The sequence below is a fragment of the Prionailurus viverrinus genome, chromosome C1 (assembly GCF_022837055.1).
Source record: "Prionailurus viverrinus isolate Anna chromosome C1, UM_Priviv_1.0, whole genome shotgun sequence".
NCBI lineage: Eukaryota > Metazoa > Chordata > Mammalia > Carnivora > Felidae > Prionailurus > Prionailurus viverrinus.
The window spans coordinates 149,234,104-149,261,803 of record NC_062568.1 but is presented as its reverse complement, the minus strand read 5'-3'; the positions used below and the strand labels follow the sequence as shown (position 1 = coordinate 149,261,803).

The 27,700-nt window shown below is 37.8% G+C and overlaps 1 protein-coding gene across 4 annotated transcripts in view; it reads left to right on the top strand.

Annotated features, from left to right (window-relative positions):
- The window catches only part of MIGA1 (mitoguardin 1), a 106,154-nt gene that overhangs the window by 10,736 nt on the left and 67,718 nt on the right, over positions 1–27,700 (top strand). For 2 of the 4 annotated variants that reach the window (XM_047871462.1, XM_047871461.1), the window contains exons 3-8: positions 2,807–2,884; positions 13,734–13,911; positions 15,891–16,027; positions 18,700–18,826; positions 21,982–22,115; positions 23,322–23,445. In XM_047871462.1, coding sequence (XP_047727418.1) covers positions 2,807–2,884; positions 13,734–13,911; positions 15,891–16,027; positions 18,700–18,826; positions 21,982–22,115; positions 23,322–23,445 — 778 coding nt within the window. The remainder of the gene's footprint in view (positions 1–2,806; positions 2,885–13,733; positions 13,912–15,890; positions 16,028–18,699; positions 18,827–21,981; positions 22,116–23,321; positions 23,446–27,700) is intronic. The other 2 variants (XM_047871463.1, XM_047871464.1) reach the window with 1 other exon arrangement.

Here is a 27,700-nt window from a genome sequence, read left to right as displayed (position 1 = left end):
CTGGGATTATGACCTGAGCCAAAATCAAGAGTTGGGTGCTCAATCGACTGAGCCACCCAGGCATCCCTCATCATGGTTTTAATTTTATCTCTCTCTTATATGTTAAGCTGGGAATATTTTCATAGATTTAAGAGTAATTTGTATTAAGTATGAACATTTTGAAGGCTTTCATTTGTCATTCTTAAATTGCTTTTCAGATTGGCTATAGCAATCCAGTCTTAATCAATCTTAATCTTAATCATTTGATAATATATGTTTTTTCACAGCCTAGAAATCAAAATATTAATTTTTAAAGAGTTCATTAGCATTTTGTATTTGTTTTTTAAGAATTACTTTTGGGGGCGCCTGGGTGGCTCAGTCGGTTAAGCGTCCGACTTCGGCTCAGGTCATGATCTCACAGTCCGTGAGTTTGAGCCCCGCATCGGGCTCTGTGCTGACAGCTCAGAGCCTGGAGCCTGTTTCAGATTCTGTGTCTCCCTCTCTCTGACCCTCCCCTGTTCATGCTCTGTCTGTCCCTGTCTCAAAAATAAATAAAAAGTTAAAAAAACATTTTTTTAAAAAAGAATTACTTTTGTATCCTTTGCATGTATTGATTTTGCTATACCACTACTTTCCAATCCTAAGAATAATTTTCTGAGGCCATGTGTATTGTTCAACTTGTCCCATGGAATATTTTAAAAAATAATATGAAGAGTCATTGCAGGTAAACTGAAGTATACGTTCTATACTCTTAGTCATGGTATTTAGTATTCAAAACGCATTCCATGCTATCAGTGCTCTAAGGCAGGTCAGTAAACTACAGCCTCTGAGTCAAATCAAGACTACCACCTGGTTTTGCAAGTAAAGTTTTATTGGGACACAGTCATACTCATTTGTTAGTGTATTATCTGTGGCTGCTTCTGACCTACACTTAACAGAGTTAAGTGGTTGCAGTAGAAACCATACGTTCCACAAGCCTAAAGTATTTACTACTTGGCCTATACGAAAAAAAGTTTGTTGACTCCTACACTAAGAGAAGTTACAGGTTGAACAGCATCAAAGGGCTAAGAAAGGGCCAAGGAAAAGCTCAGAGTTCTTTTTTTTTTTAATTTTTTTGTTTAATGTTTATTTATTATTGAGAGACAGAGAGACACAGAGCATGAGCAGGGGAGGGACCGAGAGATGGAGAGACCCAGAATCCAAAGCAGGCTCCAGGCTCCGAGCTGTCAGCACAGAGCCCGATGCAGGGCTCGAACTCACAAACTGCAAGATCATGACCTGAGCCGAAGTTGGACGCTCAATCAACTGAGCCACCCAGGCGACCCAAGCTCAGAGTTCTTTTTCTTTTTCTAAGTTTATTTATTTATTTTGAGAGGGAGAGAGAGAGAGGGAGAGAGAGAGAATCCCAAGCAGGCTCTGCACTGTCAGCCCAGAGCCTGACACGAGGTTTGATCCCACGAACCATGAGATCATGACCTGAGCTGAGATCAAGGGTTGGAGGCTTAACTGACTGAGCCACGCAGGCACCCCAAAGCTCAGAGTTCTTGTTTGGACAATTCTATAACTTTAGAATTATGTTGATTTTGGGGCGCCTGGGTGGCTCAGCCGGTTAAGCGTCCGACTTCAGCTCAGGTCACGATCTCGCGGTCCGTGGGTTCGAGCCCCGCATCGGGCTCTGGGCTGATGGCTCGGAGCCTGGGGCCTGCTTCCGATTCTGTGTCTCCCTCTCTCTCTGCCCCTCCCCCGTTCATGCTCTGTCTCTCTCTGTCTCAAAAATAAAAATAAAAGGTTAAAAAAAAATTAAAAAAAAATTATGTTGATTTTTTTAAAAATATTTTTTCAACGTTTTTTTATTTTTGAGAGGGAGAGAGAGTGCGTGAGCATGAGCAGGGGAGGGGCAGAGAGAGAGGGGGACAGAGGATCTGAAGTGAGCTCTGCGCTAACAGCAGAGAGCCCAATGTCAGCTTGAACTTGAATCCAAGCCATGAAATCATGACCTGAGTTAAAGGTGGAACTGCAACTGACTGAGCCACCCAGGTACCCCGGATTGATTTTTTTATGAAAAAAGACATGTAAGATTTTTTTGTTCATTAGTTCAGCCTCCAAAGATTGAGAAGCCATGTTGGATGCAGTTCAGTTATATAATTAATTGCATAGTGAGATACGTCATTGGTGTGACTGTAGTTTCTTTTTTTTAAAATTTTTTTAATGTTTTTTTTTACCCTTGAGAGACAGGGTGAGGGAGGGGGAGAGGCAGAGAAAGGAGACACAGAATCTGAAGCAGGCTCCAGGCTGTCAGCACAGAGCCTGACGTGGGGCTCGAACTCACAAACCGTGGCATCATGACCTGAGCTGAAGTTAGATGCTTAACCGACTGAGCCACCTAGGCACCCCTGTAGTATTTTTAATATATGATGTATAACATGAATGGATTTAAACACTTTCTACAATGCATCTTGATTCATGTTTCACCACTGTAGAGTTGTGTAACCTTTGGCAGGTTGCTTAACCTCTTTGAAGCCAATTTACCATGTCTGACATACAATAAAAATGAGTGAGCACCCCAATAAATGTTGACTCCTATTTCCCTGTGTCATTTATTTAAGGAATAATACATTTTCCAAGTATTTGTTTTTTAATTTAATGAATACATACTCTAGGGGCACCTGCCTGGCTCAGTTGATAGAGCATGCAACTCTTGATCTCGGGGTTGTGAGTTCGAGCCCCACGATATAGAGATTGCTTAGGGATAAAATCTTTAAAAAATAATGAATGCATACTTTAAACAAAATACTTAAGTCTCTTCTGCATCTGTGGTTTTCTTAAGGATTACTTTGGTATATCACTGTGTATCATGTTAAACAAGCAGATTGTGTTTTTCATCGGGAAACCACAACATGAAGTGGTAAGTAGTTTAGTTGGTTCTCCAACTTCAGAGTGTTAAGTGAGAAAGACAAAGTACTTAAAATAAAAATCTTTCTAAATGCAGTGTGACATCCTGAGTTAGTCCTGAAATAGAAAATTAGTGGAAAAACTGGTGAAATCAGAATAAAGTCTATATAATTTAGTTAGTAATATTGTAGTAGGGGTGCCTGGGTGACTCAGTTGGTTAAGCAGCCAACTCTTGGTTTCAGCTCAGGTCATGATCTCACAGTTTGTGGGTTCGAGCCCCATGTTGGGCTCTGCACTGACAGCATTGAGCCTGCTTGGGTTTCTCTCTCTTGTTCTCTCTCTCTTTGCCCTCTGTTCCCACTCGTGCTCTCTCTCTCTCTCAAAAATAATATGTAAGCATTAAAATATTAAAAAAATAATATTGTACTAATGTTAATTTTTTAGTTTTGACAAGAGTACTGTGTTAATATAAGCTGTTAATATCAGGAAAATCTTAAGTGATGTGTATATAGGAAATCTACAATCTTTGCAACTTTTTTGTCAATGTAAAATTATTTCAAACTAAGATGTTAAAAATTTTTAAATTAAATTAACATTAAATAATTTCTCACATTTTTGAATGCCTGCTATGTGTCAGATACTACTTTATGTAGGTTATCTCTATTCACAAAAACCCTATGAGGAGGATGTTATTCCTGTTTGTTCAGAGTTTACAGTTTGAATGCAGTGTGTTCTAGTTATCAGAGAGATTCATTCGAAGTATATTTGTTAAGCCTCTACTGTGTTTCAGTCCAGATATAAAGTGGTGAGCAAGATCTAGATACAGGCCCAGCCCTAATTGAGTTGAGAACCTCAGTAAAATTTGTAGAAATGACCCCCCCACCCAACCCAAAAGGTGTTGTAAGTACTGTGTTTGAAGAATAGATCAACTTAGTTCTGGGAAGAAGTTTATGCTGAGTAAAGGGAAATAAAGTTATTGGAGCCAGAGACTTGTGTATGACTAATTATTCCTTGTCTTCCAGAATACATTAGATGGCAGGGGAAACTTGACAAGAGCATTTAACAATGGCATCAGGTTATGGAATGGGGAGGATTGTGAAATCTGAGCATAAGGAGTAGTGTTCTTTTCCTTTGTATTCTCAGTGTCTAGGCCATAAGTGGATGTTCAATTCATGTTGAATGAATAGGATGTGTCTAGTTTTCATTTGTCTGGAGGTCACGAAATGGACTGTATCACCACAAAAGGTTCCTCTGAGCTTTAAGATTCTGGATGCTGTATTTCCAGTGTTCTAAGCAATGATATGAAAGTAATTGACCTTCCGCTGGGGAAAAAAAGTAACAAAACAAGAAATGATAGGCAGGAGTGATACTGGAGACTTTCAGACCTTGTGTAGGTTACTTAGGATAAACATCTTTCTCTGGGGAATTTGTTGCTTTTTTGTCATGGAAAAGGTTTCTTTTTTCATGAGATTAGGACTGTAAACTTCAGTGGTTTTTTAATATAAAAATAATATATAAACAGAACTTAGATCTTAACAGAAGTGAATTGATTTTTATTGTATTTGAATTTATATTAGTAAAACACATTATATGCCTGATGGAGTAGCTTTAATTTTGTGTGTGTGTGTTTGTTTGTTTGTTTGTTTATGTACTTCATGCCTAGTGAGGAACCCAATGTGGGGCTTGAACTCATGATGCTGAGATCAAGACACTTAACCGACTGAGCCACACAAGGACCCCTTAATTTTGTACTTTTATCTCTTAATAGAATAGTTCTCTAACTTCAGTGCCCTTGGATATACTAGAGCTGACAGTTTAAGCAGACATGATCACTTAGCTGTGACTGGACCTGTATTGATAGATTATTTTCTTTAATGGAGGTCTTAATTGTGTTATCTTACATTTATTCCTGCAGTAAATAATCTTTACATTTGATCTAAGGTTAATATTTTTTTGGTAATGAGGTCATGGCAATTTATACAATATATTGGAAATTAAGGTATTCTTAATAATAGAGTTCTTTTTATATTTAATATAAAATAAAAATATTAGAATTTTTCTTTAAGATTTAATTTTTGAGTAATCTCTACACCCAACATGGGGCTTGAACTCGCAACCCTGAGATCGAGAGTTGCCCGCTCCACCAACTGAGTCATCCAGGTATCCCAGTAATAGTGCTGTTTTTAGAATTTATTTTATCATTGGATCTTTAGTATCCTAATTCAAGGAATTGCTGCTTTTTTCCAAATCTCATTTAATTGCTATGAACACTGAAGATATGTTTCCAGAGCGAAAAACAGAAACAGAAAGAAATAAAAATTTGCTGATACCTGTAGTAGAGACATTGCTTAAGAGAATAATTCTTTTTTTAAAAATGTTTATTTATTTTTGAGAAAGAGAGAGGGCAAGTGAGGCTCTGTGCTGTCAGTGCAGAGCTTGACATATGGCTAGAACTCACAAAGTGTGAGATCATGACCTGAGCCAAAGTTGGATGCTTAACCAACTAACCCACCCAGGCACCCCAATTCTTTTTTTTTCTTAAATGTTTATTTATTTTTGAGAGAGAGGAGAGAGAGGGAGCACGCGCAAGTGAGTGCAAGCAGGAAGGGGCAGAGAGAGAGAGAGGGAGACAAAGAATCTGAAGCAGGCTCCAGGCTCTGAGCTGTCGGCACAGAGCCCAAACTCACAAACCATGAGATCATGACCTGAGCCGAAGTTGGATGCTTAACCAACTGAGCCACCCAGGTGCCCCAATTCTTAAAGATCATTAAGGGAAAATATTTGAGGCAATACTGGAATGTTCTACTTTTTCTGGATAGTGTTGAAGGAATTTAAATGGACTTGAAAGAAAAGTAGAGTAAGAATAGTTTTAAGAATAGTTTTAATTTCTTTGTTGGACCACAGTCTTTTTTTTTTTTTTTTAAATATGCCTTTATTATTTTTTTTTTAATTTTTTTTTTCAACGTTTATTTAATTTTGGGACAGAGAGAGGCAGAGCATGAACGGGGGAGGGGCAGAGAGAGGGAGACACAGAATCGGAAACTGGCTCCAGGCTCTGAGCCATCAGCCCAGAGCCTGACGCGGGGCTCCAACTCCCAGACCGCGAGATCGTGACCTGGCTGAAGTCGGACGCTTAACCGACTGCGCCACCCAGGCGCCCCTGGACCACAGTCTTTGAGGCCAAATGATAATGGTAAATGGAAGTAAATAATTTCTAGTATTCCAGAAAATACTGGAATACTCTCTCCGATGCTCTCTCTCACAAAAACGAAAAAAAGTTTACAATTTAAGTTTTGACGTACATTTGTATGTACTTGTGCAATTCTTGATTCTTGCCACAATCAGATCAATGAATATATCCATAAGCTCCAAAAATTTATTTCCTTTTGTAATCTCTCCCTTCGCATCTCCTTGTCCCACTCCCCTCCCTCCCTTCCCCCCAGGCAACCATTGATCTGCTTTTTGTCACTCGAGATTAATTTGAATTTTCTGTTTTATATAAAATGGAATTATATAATATGTACTTTCTTTTGTCTGTTTTTTTTCAAGTAGTCTGATTATATTGAAATATATATGTGTTGTATGTATCAGCACAGTTTGTTTACCTGTTCATCTTTTGGTGGACATGTAGGTTGTTTCCTGTTTTGTGTTTTAATTGTAAGTAAAGTTGCTAAGAACATCCCAGTACAAGTCTTTGTATGACATATGCTTTCATTTTTCTTGGGTAAGTACTTAGGAGTGGAATGACTGAATCACAAGATAGGGATGTATTTAATTTTTAAAGAAAATGCCAGACTTCTTCCAAAGTGGCTATATCATTGGTATGGCCAGTCTTTTAATTTTAGCCATTCTAATATAGGTATGTAGTAGAATCTTGTGGTTTTATTTTTTTTTAAATTTTTTTATGTTTATTTATTTTGAGAGTGAGAGAGACACAAAGCACAAGTGAGGGAGGCGCAGAGAGAGAGGAAGACACAGAATCTAAAGCAGGCTCCAGGCTCTGAGCTGTCAGCACAGAGCCCGATGTAAGGCTTGAACTTGTGAAACACGAGATCATGACCTGAGCCTAAGTTGGATGCTCAACTGACTAAGCCACCCAGGAACCTTTCTTGTGGTTTTAATTTGATTTTCCCTGGTGACCAGTAATGTTGAACATGCTTTCATATGCTAATTTACCATCCATAAGTCTTCTTTGTTGATGTGTCTGTTCAGAGCTTTTGCCCATTTTTTAATTGGGTTTTTTGTTTTCATATTCAGTTTTGAGAATTCTGTATATACCTTGGGTATAATTCCTTTTCAGATATATGATTTACAACTATTTTCTCCTAGTCTGTAGATTGCCTATTCTACTTCTAAACAGTGCCTTTTATTTAACTTTTATTCTTATCTATTTATTTCATTATTTTTTATTTTTAGAGAGAGTGTGAGTGAGGGGAGGGACAGAGAGAGAGAGAGAGTGAGAGGGAGAGAGACAGAGAAGGAGAGAGAGACAAAAATCCCAAGCAGGGTGCACATTCAGCGCAGAGCCCCATGTGGGTCTTGATTCCACGACCCTGGGATCATGATGTGAGCCAAAATCAAGAGTCTGATGCTTAACCAACTGAGCCACCCACCCAAGTGCCTTTATTTATTTATTTATTTATTTATTTATTTATTTATTTATAAGAGAGAGAGGGAGAGAGAGAATCTCAAGCAGGCTCCATGCTCAGTGTAGGGGGGCCCCATAAGGGGCTCAATCTCCAGACTGCAAGATCAAGACCTGAGCCAAAATCAAGAGTTGAATGCTTATCTGACTGAGCCACCCAGACATCCTCTTTTTAAATTATTATTTTATTTTTTTAAATAGTGTCTTAAAAATGTTTTTTTAATGTTTATTTTTGAAAGAGGGACAGAACACAAGCTGGGGAGGGGCAGAGAGAATGAGACACAGAATCTGAAGCAGGCTCCAGGCTGTGAGCTGTGAGCACAGAGCCCAACGTGGGGCTTGAACCCACGAACTGTGAGATCATGACCTGAACCAAAGTCCGATGCTTTAACTGACTGAGCCCCCCAAGTACCCCTTTAAACAGTGCCTTTTAAAGAGCAGAAGTTTTTGATTCTGAAATCCGTTTGTCAACTTTTTTTTTTTAAAAAATAAATCAGGCTCTTTGTGTCATCTCTAAGAAATATTTGCCCAGTGGAAGTTCACAAAGATATTCTCCTATGCTTTCTTCTAGAACTGCATAGTTTTAGAGTTTATGTTCTTATAGTTTTAAGTTTATGATCTGTGCATGAATTATTGTATATAGTGTGGAGTTATACAGCATATAATCTTTTGGAATTAGCTTTTTTCATTTTACATAATACATTTGCAATCCATTCACATTGTTGTGTATCTGAATATTATGTCCTTTTTTATTGCTGAGTATTCCATTATATGGATGTAACGTGTATCCATTTATCTGTTGAAGGACACCCAAGTGGTTTCTGGGTTTGGGTGATTTCAAGATTACATAGATTTTCTGTTTTCTTCTAAAAATTCTTCCTTGAATGTCCTTTTTACTTTCAACAAAAATAGATTAACTATTTCTGCAGGTTTATTTCTGAACTGTATTCTGTTGCACTGATCTATATGTTTATACCAATACCACACTCTCTTAATTATTGTAGCTTTACAGTTAAGTCTTGAAATTGGCTAGAGTATGTTCTCCAACTTTGTTCTTTTTCAGTTATTTTGGTTATCCTACTTCCTTTGCCTTTCTTTAATTTTTTAAAAAATAATAAGCTGCCAATATCTACAAAAATTTTTGCTGGGATTTTTATTATTTTCTGTAGATCAAATTGGAGAGAATGACATTTTACAGTCCATGAACATGATGTATCTCCTTTTATCTTTGTTGATTTCTTTGATTAGTGTTTTGTTGTTAATTAACTGAATTTTTTAAAATTTTCTCTATTTTTTCTTTTACTTGGTGCTGTTACAAGTAGTATTGCTTTTTTTTTTTTTTTTAATGTTTATTTTTGAGAGAGAGAAAGGGCATGCATGCGAGCTGAGGAAGGGCAGAGAGAGAGAGAGGGAGACAGAGGATCCAAAGCAGGCTCCACACTGTCGACAGAGAGCACAATGTGGGGCCTGAACTCACTAACGGTGAGATCATAGCTAGAGCCAAAGTCGGATGCTTAACTGACTAGGCCACCCAGGTTCCCCAGTAGTATTGCTTTTTAATGTCAAATTCCATTTGCTTATTGCTTTCATTGACTTTGTAGCCTATTTACCTACCAGTTCTAGGGGATTTGCGGGGAGATTCTTTGGGATTTTCCATGTGGACAATCAAGTTGTCTGCAAATAGAGACAGTTTTACTTTTTATTTTCCAATGTGTATTTCTTTTATTCTTTCTTGACTTTTGGCACTGGCTGTTACTTCTAATATGATGTTGGTTCTGTTGGCTTCAGGCATTCCTTGGCTGTGGCAGCATAACTGTAATCTCTGTCTTCTTCTTTGCATAGCCTTCGCCTTTTTGTCTCTGTGTGTCCTTTAATCCCTTATAAAGACACTCATTGGACATATGGTCCACCTTAATCCAATGCAATGTCATCTTGATTCTTACCTTAATTACATCGACAAAGATTTTTTTAAATAAGATCATATTCTTTTTTTCTTTTTCTGTCTGTCTTTTTTTTTTTTTTTAATGTAGGCTCCATGCCCAGTGTGGAGCCCAATACCAGGCTTGAACTCACAACCCTGAGATCAAGACCTGAGCTGAGATCAGGAATCAGATTCTTAACCAATTGAGCCACGTGGGTGCCCCATATATGATCATATTCTGATCTTCAAGGTGAACATGAATTTTGAGGGACGCTATTTAATGCACACACCTTCTAATCCTAATTTGCTGAGAGTTTTTATTTATTTATTTATTTTCTTTGAGAAGACAAAGAAAAACTTTATCTCAAGATTTCATCATATAGTTGGAGAGAAATAGGATATGGCTTATCATTAAGTAGTTTTAGATATACTATACCTAATCATATTTTTCAAATCTAGTAGAAGCTGAAATGTAAGTGTTACGTAGACAAAAATTCTTGCTACATTTGAAGATTATAATATAAGTAGGTCTGAGACAGAACCCCTAGCTAAAGTAGTTCCTGCCTGATTCTGGCCAAGTCCCCCCTCTTTCTCTTAAATTGCTTATTCTCCTTCCCAGTAATTGGTAAGGCAGACCAGCTTCTCCTCACTCCCTCCACCAGACTCCAGATGGCTTACAAAGGCCAATCAAACCTGCTCAAACACATAGCCTTTAAGATTTGGCTTCTTTGACTCTGTCTTTGGCACACACACATGCACACTCACACATACACCATCTTGCTTTCCCTGAAAGCTTTTCTTCAGATAAAATAATCCCAACTCCTTATTTCCCCAACCCTTTAATCATTGTGTTTCTGTTCTCTGAACTCCTTCCAATTTCCCTATATATTGTATAATGTGGAAACCAAAACCACACACCGTTTTCTAATAGGGTCTATGAGTTGCCAAATTTAGGGGGGCTCACTTACTTCTTCAATCAGAAATCAAAGCCAAGTCCAACAGGTTCTTAACAACTGGACATTGGAACAGGTGTGACACCCTCATTCAATAAAGCAACACCTTCTGAGTAGATAATTATTCAGTGTGGAAAGGAAATCTACTTGCTTTCATTGAAAGGGATTTTTAGAATATTCATGCATTTGTATAAAACTTGCTGAGAGTTTTTAAGAAATCATGAGTGGATAGTGAATATTTTCAAATGTTCTTTTTAAAAATTTTTTTTTAATTTTTAAGTTTGTTTATTTTGAGAGAGACAGAGTAAGCGGGGGAGGGGCAGAGGGAGAGGGAAAGAGAATCCCAAGCAGGTTCTGTGCTCCAATGTGCTCCTGAGATCATGACCTGAGCCAAAACCAAAAGTTAGGTGCTTAACTGACTGAGCCAGCAAGGGGGCCCTCAAATGTTCTTTTTGAATCTATTGAGATTATATTATGGCTTTTCTTCTTGGTTTGTTATTATGGTAAATTACATTGATTTTTGAATGTTGAACCAGATTTGCATTCCTAGGATTTACACTCCTTGGTCATATATAGTGTTCATTTTTTGTTTAAAGTTTGTTTATTTATTTTCAGAGGGGAAGGAGGGGCAGAGAAAGAGAATTCCAAGCAGTGCTGTCAGCATGGAGCCTGATGCGGGGCATGATCCCACAAACCTTGAGATCATGACCTGAGTGGAAACCAAGAGTCAGATGCTTAACTGACTGAGCCACCCAGACTCTCCTGTAGTATTTATTTCCTGTAGTATCTCCTGTATATGTTGCTGGATTCAATGTGTTACTATTTTGTGAAGGACTTTAAAAAAAAAATCTATCTACATTATAGATATTTGTCTATAATTTTTTGTAACGTCTTTGGTTTTGATATTAATAGTAATGCTAGCTTCACATATGATTGGGAAGTAGTCCCTCATTGAATGGAATTAATATTTCTTTTTTAAATATTTGGTAGAATTTGCCCTAATAGTTTTGTTAAAAGGTTTTATTTAACTACAAATTCAATTTCTTTAGTACATATGTAACTATTCATTCTATTTCTTCCAGAGTGAATTTATGGGCATAGAGTTGTTCATAGTAATACTTTTCATATCCGTGAGGTCTTTAGTGACAATGCCTCTCTCATTTCTGATTTTAGTAATATGTGTCTTTTCATCTTTTCTCTCTTTCTTACTCTTTCTTTTTTGTTTTGGTCAGACTGGCTTCAGGTTTGTCAGTTTTACTGAATCTTTATTATTATTATTTATTTTTTTTGCCAAAAGCCAGGAGTGAATCTATTGATTTCTTTTTAATAAGCTTTTGATTTTATTGATTTAGTTTTCTATTTCATTGATTTCTGTTTAGTCTTTATTACTTCCTGTCTTCTACTTGCTTTGGATTGGATTTGTTCATCTGTTTTCTAGTTTCTTAAAGTAAAAACTCAGATTATGGATTTTACACCTTCTTTAATATAAGTGTTTAATGGTATGTATTTCCTTTGAAAGTTAAAGCTGCATCCTACAGTTTATGTCTTTTGTTCTTTTGAGGGAATAGAGAAGGGCATTGATGCAGTTCATGGCCCTCCACAGAAACTCCTGTTTCCCTCCTTCGGTTCTGCACCATTGGGGAGACTTAGGAGTCTTGCAGTCTTTTCTGTGAGTAGTGCCTGGTGGGATTCGTGAAGATAAAACCTGCAAAAAGTATCGATTATTCCCATATTTACAACATCCCCCGTGCTCCTGGGGGTGCTTTACCCTTTCTCACCAATGCTACTGTCTCCACCAATTTACCAGCCAGCCATACTAGCTGAACTCTTCTTACTGATGTCCTGCTGTGTTTTATCTCTGCATGCCAGTGCTTATGCCCTATCTCTCCCTGCAGATACCTGTGTCTCCTTAATTTTGGGGCCAAGTGATTGCCCTCTGTCCTCAGCATTGTGATGGTTTCAAGAAAAATTGAGAACTTGCCATTTGTCTGGCTTGTTTTTGTTGTTCATTTGAAAGTGACACTCTTGGGGCGCCTGGATGGCTCAGTCGGTTAAGCAGCCGACTTCGGCTCAGGTCGTGATCTCGCAGTCCGTGAGTTTGAGCCCTGCGTCGGGCTCTGTGCTGACAGCTCAGAGCCTGGAGCCTGTTTCAGATTCTGTGTCTCCCTCTCTCTCTGACCCTCCCCCGTTCATGCTCTGTCTCTCTCTGTCTCAAAAATAAATAAACGTTAAAAAAATTAAAAAAAGAAAGTGACACTCTTTCCAGCCCTCTACACCCCAAGATTATGGCTTTATTTTATAGTTCTCCTGTATTTTAGGTGATTGTGTCTGTCCCCCAAGACAAAGTTAGTTACCTCTTATGTGAAGGTGATGTGAATACTTAGTGTATACTTATGTTACTGTATTTATCACACTATATTGTAATTACTTATGAATATATTTGTCTCTACTATAACATACTGCTTGAAGGAGGCAAGATCTGTGTCTTCTATGCCTAGTGCTTCCTGATCAATGAAAGGCATTTGATAGTTGCTTGTTGAATAGAATTACGATAAGATTTTAATTCTAATTTTCATAGCACAGTGTGGTACTTTGTAAAATGCTGAGTAAATATTTGTTGAATAATTCATGCATAAAAGGGCTTATTCAGATTCTATTTAGAAATTAAGTTAATTCATGTTTGCTCAAATTTCCAGATAGTTAAAAAAAATTGGTATGTTTTAAAACTCGGAACTGGGGTGCCTGGGTGGCTCAGTCGGTTAAGCAACCAGCTTCAGCTCAGGTCATGATCTCACAGTTCATGGTTTCAAGCCCTGCATAGGGCTCTGTGCTGACAGCTCAGAGCCTGGAGCCTGCTTTGGATTCTGTGTCTCCATTTCTCTCTCTCTCTCTCTCTGCCCCTCCTCTACTCATGCTCTATTTCTCTCTCTCTCAAAAATAAATAAATGTTAAAAGTAAATACATAAGTAAATCTCTGAATTAATCATTCCTGTAATTTAAAATCTTGCTATGATTCAGTTAGTTGCATGAATTAATCATTAGTTGTTCAACAGGTTTTAATGGGGTTGAATTATTTTGTGCTCCTTTTGATGTTTGTGGTAATACTGTTTATTTACCTAAGACTTTCAGAAATTAATATATTAGTACGTTTTGTTTGTTTTTAAACAAAATGTCATTCAAAGAGTGACAGCTTTCATTTGAGCTGTCATTCAAAGAGTGAAATAATATTCTTCTCATAGTAGTTAGAACTAGGTTATCTTAAGAATAAGTTTGCCTCTTACATCTTTATTTAAAGTGAACAAATATAAGAAGTTTTTTTTCAATCTAACTACATCTTTTCCAGATAAGATTTTCACCAGTAGCAAAAAAGCTGTTTGTGGTAACTGCAGTGAGTGCCGTATCTGTAATTTTTCTGGCCCGTCACTTTAAAAGAAGACGTGGAAAGAAGAAAGGAAAAATATTACCATGGGAACCAGAGCACCTCATACTTGAATACACTAAAAGAGCAGCATCAGACAAAGGTATGTGGAGATAGCTGAACTGAGTCTACAAAGAAAGTTTATATTTAAATCATAGAAAGATTTATATATTAATCATAACTGGAGTGCACTGATTTCTGTGCTGTAGCCTCCAAAATGTCTTTCCTTAATATTTAACTCCCAGATAATACAGATTAATTTTAGAAAAAATAGAACATACAGAGAAGCAAACAAAAAATTAAAATCACTTGATATTCTGCTACCCAGAAGTAATGACTTATAATACTTTGGCATATATCTATCCATTTCTATTTGCATTTAAGTCTATTGAGATACACAATTTTATATTATGTACAAGTAGATGATGTATGTATTTTAAATAAAATTATGATTACACCTTTTGTAGCCTGCTTTTAAAATATTTAACAATATATAAAATTGTTTTTCTAGGTCAATAAATATATTTCTATTGTTTTAATATGTACTTAGTGTTAAATTTGTAAACATATCCACTAATTTATTTAACCAATTCCCTGTTAGTCCCTTTGGAATGTTTTTCTTGCTTTGAATATACTTATCTGATTATTTTCTTTATTTTTTATTTTTTTTTTATTTTATTTTATTTTATTTTTTCAACGTTTATTTATTTTGGGGACCGAGAGAGACAGAGCATGAACGGGGGAGGGGCAGAGAGAGAGGGAGACACAGAATCGGAAATAGGCTCCAGGCTCTGAGCCATCAGCCCAGAGCCTGACGCGGGGCTCGAACTCACGGACCGCGAGATCATGACCTGGCTGAAGTCGGACGCTTAACCGACTGCGCCACCCAGGCGCCCCTCTGATTATTTTCTTAGTGTATAAATAGAAGTAAAATTGCTGGCTTTTAAAAGACCTGTAGTTTTTGTTAGAGATATGGTACATATTGCCATGTTGTATCAATGACGATAACTTCTTGGGGCACCTGGATGGCTCAGTTGGTTAAGCGTCTGACTTCGGCTCAGATCATGATATCACGGTTTGTGAGTTTGAGCCCCACATTGGACTCTGTGCTGACAGCTCACAGCCTGGAGCCTCCTTCGGATTCTGTATCCTCTCTCTCTGCCCCTCACCTGCTCAAATTCTGTCTCTCTCTCTCTCTCTTGAAAATAAAACATTAAAAAAATTTTAAAAAACCCAATAACTTCTTGAGCATGCTGAATTTCTTATTTTTAAAACTTATAATTATTTTTAATTTATTATTTAGAGTATCATATGCTTTTGTGATTAATTTGTCCAGCAAATGATTAATGAATGACTATTTTGTGCCGAGTACAGTGAACATTACAGTAATGATGGCTCTCACTTAATGAGATCTTATTAGATCCCAGGCCTAGTGTTAAATGCTGTATATTCACTACATTGTTTAACTTTTATAACAATTCTATGAATTAGGACTATATCCTGTGTTATTGTTTCCATTTTAGACAAAAAGAAAATCGAGATAAGGAAAACTTAAGTGACCTGCTTAGGGTCATACACATCCCAGGAATTGAATTGAGTAGTGTCTTAACTGCTGCATTAAGATAGACTGAGATACAATGTCAGCCATAGTTTGATAGATAGATGGTTAGGGGATACAGAAAAAGAAAAAACTTAATTACAATGTAATGCAATATGGACATGGTACAGATGTAATTCAGGAAAGGAAGTGCTTATATTTTGTTAATTCATAACTTGAAGATTCATAGTTGCCAGTATTTTAAACTGATTATAATAGGTCATTCAAATATCATATCAAATACACTAATTAGACGAATAGTTTATTCTTCATTTAGGAAGCATATTTTAGCAGTATTAAAAACAATTGTAAAGAGAGGTAGATTTTAATAATGCTGTACACTTAATAATTTACACAGTTGAGGGAAATGAGTTTTAAAATTAGAAGCTTTCTGAAGGAATATAATGTAAACTTGGAAATTTTATCGGAAATTTGTCATTGGAGTTACTGATACTTCTAATATTATTGATATATTTGTTTGATAGGTTCAAGTTGTTCCAGTAGTAGACAAAATTTGACATTATCTTTAAGTTCTGCCAAAGACAAAGGATCTCAGTCTTGTAACTATGCTAATGGAGGACTTTTCAGTAAATACTCAGGTTCTGCACAGAGTTTAGCCTCCGTAAGTAAAGAAAAAAATTTATTATTTTATAGGTTTGTTTTTGTGTCTATTGTTATATATTGGTTTAAATGTTATATAATAACAGGGGCGCTTGGGTGGCTCAGTTGGTTAAGCATCCATCTCTTGACCTCAGCTCAAATCATGATCTCACAGTTCATAGGTTCAAGTTCTGCATCGGGCTCTGCACTGATAGTGTGGAGCCTGCTTGGGATTCTGTCTCCCTCCCTTTCTGCCCCTCCCCCACTTGCTCTCTTTCTCTCAAAATAAATAAAAAGAAAACTTAAAAAAAGAAAAAGAAATTTTTTTAAATGTCATATAATTATAGATAGCTCTTAGTATGGAAAGAACCTTAAATCATCTTATTGAGTCTATTTTCTTTAGGCAAGTAAAACTTCCCTTTTGGTAAATAACCAGCCAGTTTGGTTCCAGCTTTCTTTAAGCAAGTGATATGGGTACATGGGGTCCTGTAAGAATAGTGCTGATCTGGAAGTATTGCTTCAAACTAGATGTTTCTGAGGCGCCTGTGTGGCTCAGTAGGTTGAGCGTCCAACTCAATTTCCACTCAGGTCATGATCCCAGGGTCGTGAGATGGAACCCTAGGTTGAGATCTGTGCTGAGTGTGAAGCCTGCTTAAGATTCTCTCTCTCTGTCTGTCTGTCTCTCTCTCTCCCCTCCCTCCCTCCCCCCTCCCTCTCCCCCCTCTCCACCTCTCTCCCCCTCTCTCCCTTCCTCCTTCTGTCTCCCTCCCTCCCCCCACCTCTTTCCCCCACTTGCACTCTCTCTCTCTGTCTAAAATAGTAATTTAAAAAACACACAAAAAATCTAAACAAAAAAACTAGATGTTCTGCAAAAAAGCTGGAAGATACAGCCAGACTTTGTACTAGGTCACAAGATGATGAGCTTGCGTAGGTAAAAGTATGTGGCTTGCTGAAGCCAAGTGTGGAGTTCCTCACCTTGTTGTTTGAAGCATTAATATAGTATTGATTGACAAGTGAGGAATAAAGTTAGTATTTTTTTTTTGACTTATTATGGTTGAAAAATTTTCTTAAATAGGTAGGATATATACTTGCTACTAAATAAAGAAGAGGCAAAAAAATGTACAGTGATAAATATGCTCCCAATCCTCTTGGTTCCCGTCCTTAGAGACAAACAACATCGGTAATTTCTTACATATATATCTCTGGGAGTGTATGTCTGTACCATCATGTATTGTCATTATTTTAAATAGTTTATTAAACACCATATTCTGTACTTGGCTTCTCTGTTTTGTTGGAATATCTAGCTGCCCCATTCTTAAATATGTCAAATTTTTAAAAGATGTTTATTTATTTTTATTTTTGAGAGAAAGTGTGTGTGTGCACATGCTCAAGCAAAGGAGGGGCAAAGAGACAGAGGGAGAATCTCAAGCATGAGATGGAGCATGAGATCACGACCTGAGGCAAATCAAGAGTCAGATGCTTAATGGACTGAGCCACCCAGGTGCCCCTATATATTTTTAAGTAGGCTCCATGTCCAACTTGAGGCTTGAACTCACGACCCTGAGATTGAGAGTCCCGTGCTCTACCAACTGAACCAGCCAGGCACCCCAGGCTTAGACTTCTTAAAAAAAAAAGTTAGCATTTATTTTTGGGAGACAGAGACAGAATGTGAAGCAGGCTCCAGGCTCTGAGCTGGCAGCACAGAGCCGGACGCAGGGCTCAAACTTGGAAACCACGAGATCATGACCTGAGCTGAAGTCACACTTAACCGACTGAGCCACTCAGGCACCCTTAAAATGGACAGAACTTGGGGGCACCTGGGTCACTCAGTTGGTTGAGCATCAGACTTCAACTCAGGTCATGAACTCACGGTTTGCAGGTTTGAGTCCCACGTCAAGCTTGTGCTGGCAGCGTGGAGTCTGCTTTGGATTCTCTGGTCTCTCTCTCTCTCTGCCCCTTCCCCACTCCCACTTTCTCTCTCTCTTTCTCAAAAATAAATAAACATAAAAAAAAAACGCAACAGGAATGGAGGGGTGGTGGCTCAGTCATTGAGCATACGACTTGAGATTCTTTGTCTCTTCCCTTCTACTCCTCTCCCTCGCTTTCTCTTGCATGCGCGCGCATTCTCTCTCTCTCTCTCTCTCTCTCTCTCTCTCTCTCTCTCTGAAAATAAAAATAAAAAAAAGAAAAAGGACAGAATTGGAGGCAGAGACTTGGGAGTCATCTACATAAAGATGACTGAAATGATTGGCTCAGTGCACCTTGCTAAGGAAGGGAAGATGATAGAGGCTTTTCAATTTTAGTTATTGTTTACCATAATCAGCACTGTTAATAATTTTTAAAGCGGAAATAAGCTAGTTACCTCAAACCAGAGTAGGTGTGGATAAAATTTATAAGCAAATATTTAATAAAACAGTAAACTGTAAAAGTAGCTGCTTGATTTCTAATGGAAATAACTGATTTTTGTTGGAAATATTCTTCTATTCGTGTATTTTTGAGCAAACAAAGGCTTAAAATACTTACGGTCGTATGACTCCTAACTTTGAATATAATCAGATTTATTTGTTCAGGTGGGGATTACATGGGTTGTTTTACCTGGAATAGGATTTATATAAATAGTTTATAAATATAAAAGATGGCAAAATACTGTCACAAAAGAGATTTTGAAGTCACTGCTGTCGATTTTAATTTTAGGTCCAGAGCGTCAATTCTTGTCATAGCTGTGCTTGCGGCAATTCTAACTCCTGGGACAAAGCAGATGAAGATGATGTTAAACTTGTTAATATTCCTGTGACCACTCCTGAGAACTTATACTTGATGGGTAGGAATAACATAATAATGTTTTAAGATGTTATGCTTACATTTAATGTGAAACTAAATAATGATGAATTGTTCTAAGGGAAGCAATGTAATTTTTAAATATTCTTGTATCTGTTGAATATGGTGTATATAATATAACCTATTTCTGGAGGATGCTCTAACGGATTTCCACAAACTTGGTGTTTTAAGCAGCAGAAATGCATTCTTTCAGAGTGCTGGAGGCCAAAAGTCTGAAATCATTATCACTGGGCTGAAATCAAGGTATCATTAGAGCTATGCTTCCAACAACAATTCCAGTTTAGGAGAGTATCTGTTCCTTGCCCTTCCCAGCTTCTGATGGCTTCTGGCTTGTGGCCGTGTGATTCCAGTCTCTACCTCCCATCATCACCTCCTCTGTGTATATCAAATCTCCCTCTGCCTCTTACAAGGACAGTTGTGATTGGTTTTAGGCCCCACCAAATCCAGGTTATCTCCCCATGTTAAATTTCTTAATTAATTAATTTTAAGATTCCTTGATTCAGTCACATCTGCGAAGACCCCTTTTCTTTGTAAGGTAACGTTCTAGAGACTAGGACCTGATACTTTTGGGTGGCTATTATTCAGTCTGTTTCACTCATCTAACCTGATCTCTTGGTTCTTATCTAATGAGTCTATCAGAGTCCACTTTATTTAATCTGTTTTTTATCTAGGTATCATTTGTATTAAAAAAAATTTTTTTTTAATGTTTATTTTTGAGAGACAGAGCATGAGCATGGGAAGGGCAGAGAGAGTGAGACACAGAATCTGAAACAGGCTCCAGGCCCTGAGCTGTCAGTACAGAGCCTGATGCAGGGCTCGAACTCAGGAACAGCAAGATCATGACCTAAGCCAAAGTCAGATGCTTGATCAACTGAGCCATTCAGGTGCCCTGTATTCTTATATCCAGGAATGATTTTATAACAAAAAAAGGACTGTGTTTCACATCTTAGTATTCCTCTTGGCTTGACCAAGGAGCATGTCTAGAGAGTATCACTGGAGCCCAGAAAAAGAAAAAAGAATTGAATTAGATTGAAATACTTTTTCAAATGCTTTTCTGTGTTTGCTACTTTATTTCAGGCTGTATTTCTTTTGATGGAAGTGCATACTAATTACAAAAACAAAACAAAAAAACTTTGATATAGCCCTGGCCAATGAACAGTAAAGGAGATAATGATTTGTAGAAGGACTGTGTACCTCTGAATATATTCCCACATTCTAGAAGAGTTAGACTGTATCATCTCCTGCAGTATCACCATAGTTATTCCTGCCTATGGGGAAAGATGTAAGAGTAGTTCTTTTGCCATCTTTTCCAAAGGTCTCTTGAGAATTAAGCTATGCTTTTGGATTACTTTAAGTCTAATAAACCTACACTAACAGCTTCCGTTGGATTATTGGGAGTTAGAGTTGTAAGGAAATGGAGCAAAACCAGAGAAGCTGCAGGGAGTCTCAGTATCTTAGAATTAAGATTGGTAGAAGCCCTCTGGGTCATCTAATCACCCACCTATTATTTGAATTCCCTTTACAAGATTGATGACATTAAAAGAATGTATCAGTGAAATATGTTTGAATTCCTGTTACAAAACTGAAGATATGTGGTGGTTTGGGCTCTGTGCCACAACGAGGTGAGACACAATTCTTCCTGGGAGGCAGCTTTTATCTTTGGACTATTCTGTGATTACATCACCCTTCCTTAATGTTTACCCAAAATAATCAGATGGCTGGAGAGTAGATGGAGTGAGAAAAGGTTGAAGGAACTAGAATTGTAAAGCTTGGAGAAAGGAGAGTAGATGGTGATGTAATTAATTGTCTTTTAAGTGTATAGGTTTTTTAGAAAGAAGATCTACACAACATTGGTTCTTTGCTATGGAAAATTACATTACATAAGAAGGAAAGGCGTGAGTTGTATTTAAATAACACTTTTTTTGTTTAGGGTTGTAGGTTCTTCAGAGAACTTGAATGATTTTAGAGGAGAGGTATTCCTTAACTACTATATATGGAAAACATCTTGAGAATGACTTGCCCAGATTAAGCAGCTTTGTTTTATTTGTTTGTTTGTTTATTTATTTTTGATTTTTATTTTAAGTAGGCTCCATCCCCAATGTGGGGCTTGAACTCACATCCCTGAGATCAAGAGTTGCATGCTCTACTGACTGAGTCATCTAGGTGCCCCCAGATTAAGCAGCTTTTAAAGATCTTTTTCTTTTATATGTCTAGAAAAATTGAAGTTTTGAAATATTTTGGTTTTGTTTGAAGTACATAATTATTTTGGTAAGACTTTTTTTACTTGGAGAAAAAGAAGCGCATACCTTTTTTCCCACAAAAGCTGTGTGTAGCTGAGGGGATATGAATTTCTACTTAGACTGTAACCCTTGTTTGGTTCTTGCAGTGGTCTTGTAGATTTTTAACTGACTCAGCAATTACTGTATTTATCCAAATCGACACAGCAAAACTTTATTCTAGACTTAGTATGCTATTTCTTCTTAGTTTTATTCTCTCTTTCTGACAACCTCTTATAAACCTGATAGCTTAACAACTACTGTCTTCTATTTACCTACTTTTTAATTTAGGTGGATTTTTTGAAGGATAGTTGTGTGAATGTAAAAATTAGTCATTGTTGGACTTTTGGTGAACGCATGATACTATTCTAGAAAAATCCCAAGCACTGTATATATTTGAGTTACTTTAAATAAAAGAAAACATATTGGTCATTTCTCTCTGAATTTTGGTTGGCTAGCACCATAGGCCTAGAATATATTGAGAAATTAAAATTCTGCTATGAAGGGGCTCCTGTGTGGCTCAGTCGATTAAGTGTCCAACTCTTGATCTCAGCTCAGGTCTTGATCTCAGAGTCATGAACTTGAGCCTTGCATTGGATTCCATGCTCAGCGTGAAGCCTACTTAAAAATAAAATAATTATATAAAATCAATTATATAAAATCAATTATATAAAATAAAATAGAATAAAATAAAATAAAATTCTGCTATGAAATCAGGTGAGCATAAGATTATTCTTTAGTGCCAAAATTACAGTCAGACTATGCCATTGTTGATAACCATATGAAAAAGATTTCAGCCCCAAATGATTTTATTTTGGCATTGATTTTTTTTGTTTACAATCATTCTGTTCTTAATTCATAGGTATGGAATTGTTTGAAGAGGCGCTACGTCGATGGGAGCAGGCTCTCACCTTTCGAAATAGACAGGCTGAAGATGAAGCCTGTAGTTCCATTAAATTGGGTGCAGGAGATGCCATTGCTGAAGAAAGTGTAGATGTAAGGGTGATTCTCCTGAGAGTGGCCTTTATAATATTGGAAGAATTGAACAATGTTTAATGTTGATTCATTTTACTTGCTTTTTGTGGCATTTGAATTTTTTTTTATGTTTTTTTATTTTTGAGACAGAGAAACTGAGCATGAGTGGGGGAGGGGCAGAGAGAGAGGGAGACACAGAATCTGAAACAGGCTCTAGGCTCTGAGCTGTCAGCACAGAGCCCAATGTGGGGCTCGAACCCATGAACCGCGAGTTCATGACCTGAGCTGAAGTTGGGCGCTTAACTAACTGAGCCACCCAGGTGCCTCTTTTTTTTTTTTAATTTTTTTTTTTCAACGTTTATTTATTTTTGGGACAGAGAGAGACAGAGCATGAACGGGGGAGGGGCAGAGAGAGAGGGAGACACAGAATCGGAAACAGGCTCCAGGCTCTGAGCCATCAGCCCAGAGCCTGACGCGGGGCTCGAACTCACGGACCGCGAGATCGTGACCTGAGCTGAAGTCAGACGCTCAACCGACTGCGCCACCCAGGCGCCCCTCAGGTGCCTCTTTTTTGTGGCGTTTAATACAATGGGTTTGTTTTCTCCCTTGGGACTAAGAGTGTATGTGTGGAGGGGTATGTCTTGTTCGGCTTTTTCTGTTCAGTTAGTTATTAAATCCCAAATTTGCAATTCATAATCAAGTTCCCTGATTTTCTAAGAATATATAGAATTACTGTGACTTCTAAAGGGATTTTTTAAAGCCTCGTTTTAATTAAGTGCCATTATATTCATAAAGGTTGCACAGAATTAGAGCTGGACTGATATTTACCAATCATGTCAGCTAGTGAGTCTCAAATTTCAGCATGCATTAGAGTCATCTGAAAGGCTTATTAAAACAGACTTGAGTTTCTAATTCAGTGGCTGGGGTGGGGCCTGAGAATTTGCATTTCTAACAACTTCCTACATGATACTGATACTGCTGGTCAGAGATCTTACTTTGAGAACCCCTGGTCAAATCCCATTCCTTAAGTTTATAGGTAGAGAAGCTGAATCCCTGAGAACTGGGGTGACTTGGCCAAAGGCACAGCCAGAATCCAGTGCTGTCACCACCCAATGGACCTTCCTCATATCCCACGCTTTCTCTGTCTTTCATTTAAGAGTGGAAGGTATTGAGAATCTTAACATTAGAATCTAATATTTGCTGTGTGTACTTTTCTTTTCCTTGTAGGATATTATTAGTACTGAATTTATCCATAAACTTGAAGCTCTCCTGCAAAGAGCATATCGTCTCCAAGAGGAGTTCGAAGCTACCCTGGGGGCATCTGATTCTAATTCCCTTGTTAATGATATCGGTAAGATGGACATTTTATATGGTTTTTTAGGAAACGTGTGAATTTCATTTTTAATATTCTTAGAATCATTGGGGCACCTCAGTGGCTCAGTCGGTTGAGCGTCCGACTTCGGCCTGGGTCATGATCTCGCGGTCCATGGGTTTGGGCCCCGTGTCGGGCTCTGTGCTGACAGCTCAGAGCCCGGAGCCTGTTTCAGATCCTGTGTCTCCCTCTCTCTCTGACCCTCCCCTGTTCATGCTCCGTCTCTCTCTGTCTCAAAAATAAATAAACATTAAAATAAAATTAAAAAAAAAATTCTTAGAATCATTTAAGTGTATTAATATGATATGGTTACATATTTTTTGGAAAATAGTCAACAGAAAATGTTCTATCATATTTCCTGGTTTTTCTTTCAGTTTTATTTTTCTAGTGAACTTAATGCCCATAAGATATAATTTCGAGTGTGTAGGTAGGATTGTGACTTTATTTTAAAATTACATTTTTTTTTTTAATGTTTATTTATTTTGAGAGAGAGAGCATGTGCTTGTGCATGCAAGCAGGGAAGGGGCAGTGAGGGACAGAGAGAATCCCAAGCAGGCTCCACGCTCAGCACAAAGCCCCACACGGAGCTCAATCCCACAAACCGTGATATCATGAGCAGAGCTGAAACCAAGAGTTGGATGCTAAACCAACACTCAGGCATCTGAGTGCCCCTAAAATTACATTCTAAGTGAAAGAATCCCAGTTCAAGTGTTGGAGAGAGGAAGAAAATAAACAGAAATATAAAAATGGGACAGAGACATGGCTCGAAAGCGTGCATGTAGCTCATGGCATACATTTAAAATATTTTAAGTAATTCTATTTATTGGACTCCATTTAAAAATCTTTTTTTAATGTTTATTTTTGAGGGGGGGGGGGGGACAGAGAGAGAGAGGGAGACACAGAATCCGAATGAAGCAGGCTGCAGACTCTGAGCTGTCAGCATAGAGCCTGACGCAGGACTCAAACTCAAGAACCGTGAAATCATGACCTGAGCTGAAGTCAGACGTTTAACTGACTGAGCCACCCACATGCCCCATCTTGGACCCCATTTTATTTATTTATTTATTTAAAAAAATTTTTTTTTCAACATTTATTTATTTTTGGGACAGAGAGAGACAGAGCATGAACGGGGGAGGGGCAGAGAGAGAGGGAGACACAGAATCGGAAACAGGCTCCAGGCTCCGAGCCATCAGCCCAGAGCCTGACGCGGGGCTCGAACTCACGGACCGCGAGATCGTGACCTGGCTGAAGTCGGCCGCTTAACCGACTGCGCCACCCAGGCGCCTTGGACCCCATTTTAATTGCAAGCGAGATTTTGATATCAGCAGTTGGGGCATGCATTAATATATGCAATTACCCTTGTTTCCTATTTTATTTTATTTATTATTTTTTAAAATTTATTTTTTAATGTGTATTTTTGAGAGAGAGAGAGAGAGCTTATTTTTGAGAGATTCTGTGTCTCCGAAGCAGGCTCCAGGCTCTGAGCTATCAGCCCGATCTGGAGCTTGAACTCATGAACTTTGAGATCATGACCTGAGCCAAAGTCGGACGCTCAACTGACTGAGCCACCCAGGCGCCCCTCCTTGTTTCCTATTTTAAAGAGAAAAAAACTTGGAAAGACTTTTTGAGTGAAATCTTCAAAGGAAAGAATAATTAAAATTTCTTCCTTAAATTCTGTAAATGCTCCAAAGAATGAAGTAAGACAAGATTATGTTGCGTCTCTTTTTGGCAAAAATAATTTTTTTTTTTTAATTTGAGGAGAATTGTTATATTCTTATAAGGAATAAAAATAGTTAAGGAGTGGGGTGCCTGGGTGGCTCAGTTGGTTAAGCGTCCAACTTCAGCTCAGGTCATGATCTCGCAGTTCATGAGTTTGAGTCCTGTGTCAGGTTTTGTGCTGACAGTTCAGAGGCTGCAGCCTGCTTCCAATTCTGTGTCTCCCTCTCTCTCTGCCCCTCCCCCACTTGCGCTCTGTCTCTTTTTCTCTCTCTCAAAAATAAGTAAACATTAAAAAAAAATTTTTTAATAAAAAAATAGTTAAGAAGTGTTAAGTTTTTCCACATTTTTTTCTGAACATAATATACTAAAAGTGGCTGCATTTTGAAATACTTAGGTATCTATGTATTTTGAATTTAGGTAAAAGATTTTATTTGTATTAGAATTAAGAATTACTGTTCAGGGGTACCTGGCTGGCTCAGTTGGAGGAGTGTGTGACTCTTGATCTTGAGGTCATGAGTTCGAGCTCCTTGTTAGGTGTAGAGATTACTAAAAAAAAAACAAAAAAACTTAAAAAGAATTGCTCTGTATATGTCAAAATGTTATATGAGGCCTCTTTGTATTAATTTTGTTCTTTGCTCTTTCATTCTATATTGTCACTAAAATTATTCATTAGACTTGAGTATTTTTTAACAGTTGCTCTGCTCTTATCATGGGCATAATGTTTTGACGTGTGGAAGTTACAGGCCAGGAAAAAGTAGACAGTATTCATGTCAACAAATAGAATTTGCCAAAGCCTTCTTTTTATATTTGTTTCTTTCTATACAGTTCCTTTTGTAACTTACTAAAATGACATTGTAGAAAAAACAGAGAGAAGGAATTTTAAAAGAATTCAAGTGTAACAGCGGGAGTGGAACAACTGGAAAAGATCGGAGGGTGGTTATGTGGCAAGGATGACCATAGAGAAAAAGGAGTAGGAAAAAATTATAAGGAGAGGAGAGGAAAAGAAAAGGGCCCCAAGGCTTAATGTCTTATTCTGGGAATGGAGGCTTTATCCTCACTGTTCTAATTATCTACCTGCATTTTCCTAGCTCATGGTAAGGATCATGTAGGTGTGTAGTTCTTGCACTTGTTACAATTTAATGTGCATCTCAGATTTGGCATGCCTAAAGTTTCTTTTTCTACTGACCATGGTGGTTGGCAAAGTCCATCTCTGATTTCCTAGTTTATCAGGTTATAAAGATTTCTTAGCACTGGCCCAGAAGGTCTGCTTTGGATACACATTACTTCTAGATAAGAAGTTCCCTAGGCAAATCGCTTAATTTCTGGGACCTAACTTTAAGTTGTTTCTGAGTAAATTGTTATTAATTTGGAACCCTAAATGAGTAGGATTTCTAGAGGAGACCCATAATTAAATCATACAATTTTTTTTTTAATTTTTTTAACATTTATTTATTTTTGAGACAGAGAGAGACAGAGCATGAACGGGGGAGGGTCAGAGAGAGAGGGAGACACAGAATCCGAAACAGGCTCCAGGCTCTGACCGGTCAGCACAGAACCGGATGCAGGGCTTGAACTCACGGACCGCGAGATCATGACCTGAGCTGAAGTTGGACGCTTAACCGACTGAGCCACCCAGGCGCCCCTAAATCATAAAATTTGATTAGCTTATGTTTGGAATAAGAAGTTCCCATCCTGGGCTGTCACAGGCTTCTAAGCTGACTGGCTTTGCCTGCAGCCATGCAGTGCTTTGGCCTGTTATTGCACTGGAGATTCCAGTTGACATGATGCTGTATTATTATCTTCCTTCTTGGCAGTTTTTTAGATATTGTTCTATTATTGCTAATTTCTGTTTTTGAACTTCTGGATGAAAGAGCTCAATCTTTGGTCAAGATTCTGGTAGGGGAGTAGCTCTGTTATATCTGTTCATTGATATTAATCAAAATTGCTTAGAAGTCAGTTAGCTCTCCTCATTTTCTAAATCCAAATTCATTTTGCACATTTAATTTATATTGGGAGGCAACTTACAGCTAGTAGTCATAAATAAAGAGGTTAATAGATGCCTTCAGAGGTTCAGTAGTGAATTTAAACCAAGTATTGATCTAGCGTCAGTGAATACTTCACTGTTCTGGAATTTGCTTTGTCTTATTTGATGAAATTAAAATTTTTTTCTCTTAAGAATTTGATAGATTTTCAAGGTTGGAAGATTTCTCAGTCGTCATCTAATTTATCTCCTTTCCCCTTTGTCCCCTGTACTTTATAACTAACACACACCATCGCTTGCAGGTTACCATGTGCCAAGCCCTTTGCTGAGCACTTACATAAGAGAAGCACTACACTGAGTGAAAGTTATCTTACTTAATCGTCACAAAAACTTTCATAAGATAAATATAGTTATCATCCTCATTTTTCAGATGGGGAAAGAGAGGGAAGGAGATACTGAGTAACTTCCCTAGAGTTGCATGGGAAAGCCAAGATTTGGAGCCAGGCAGGCTAACTTTAGAATTCATGTTCTGAA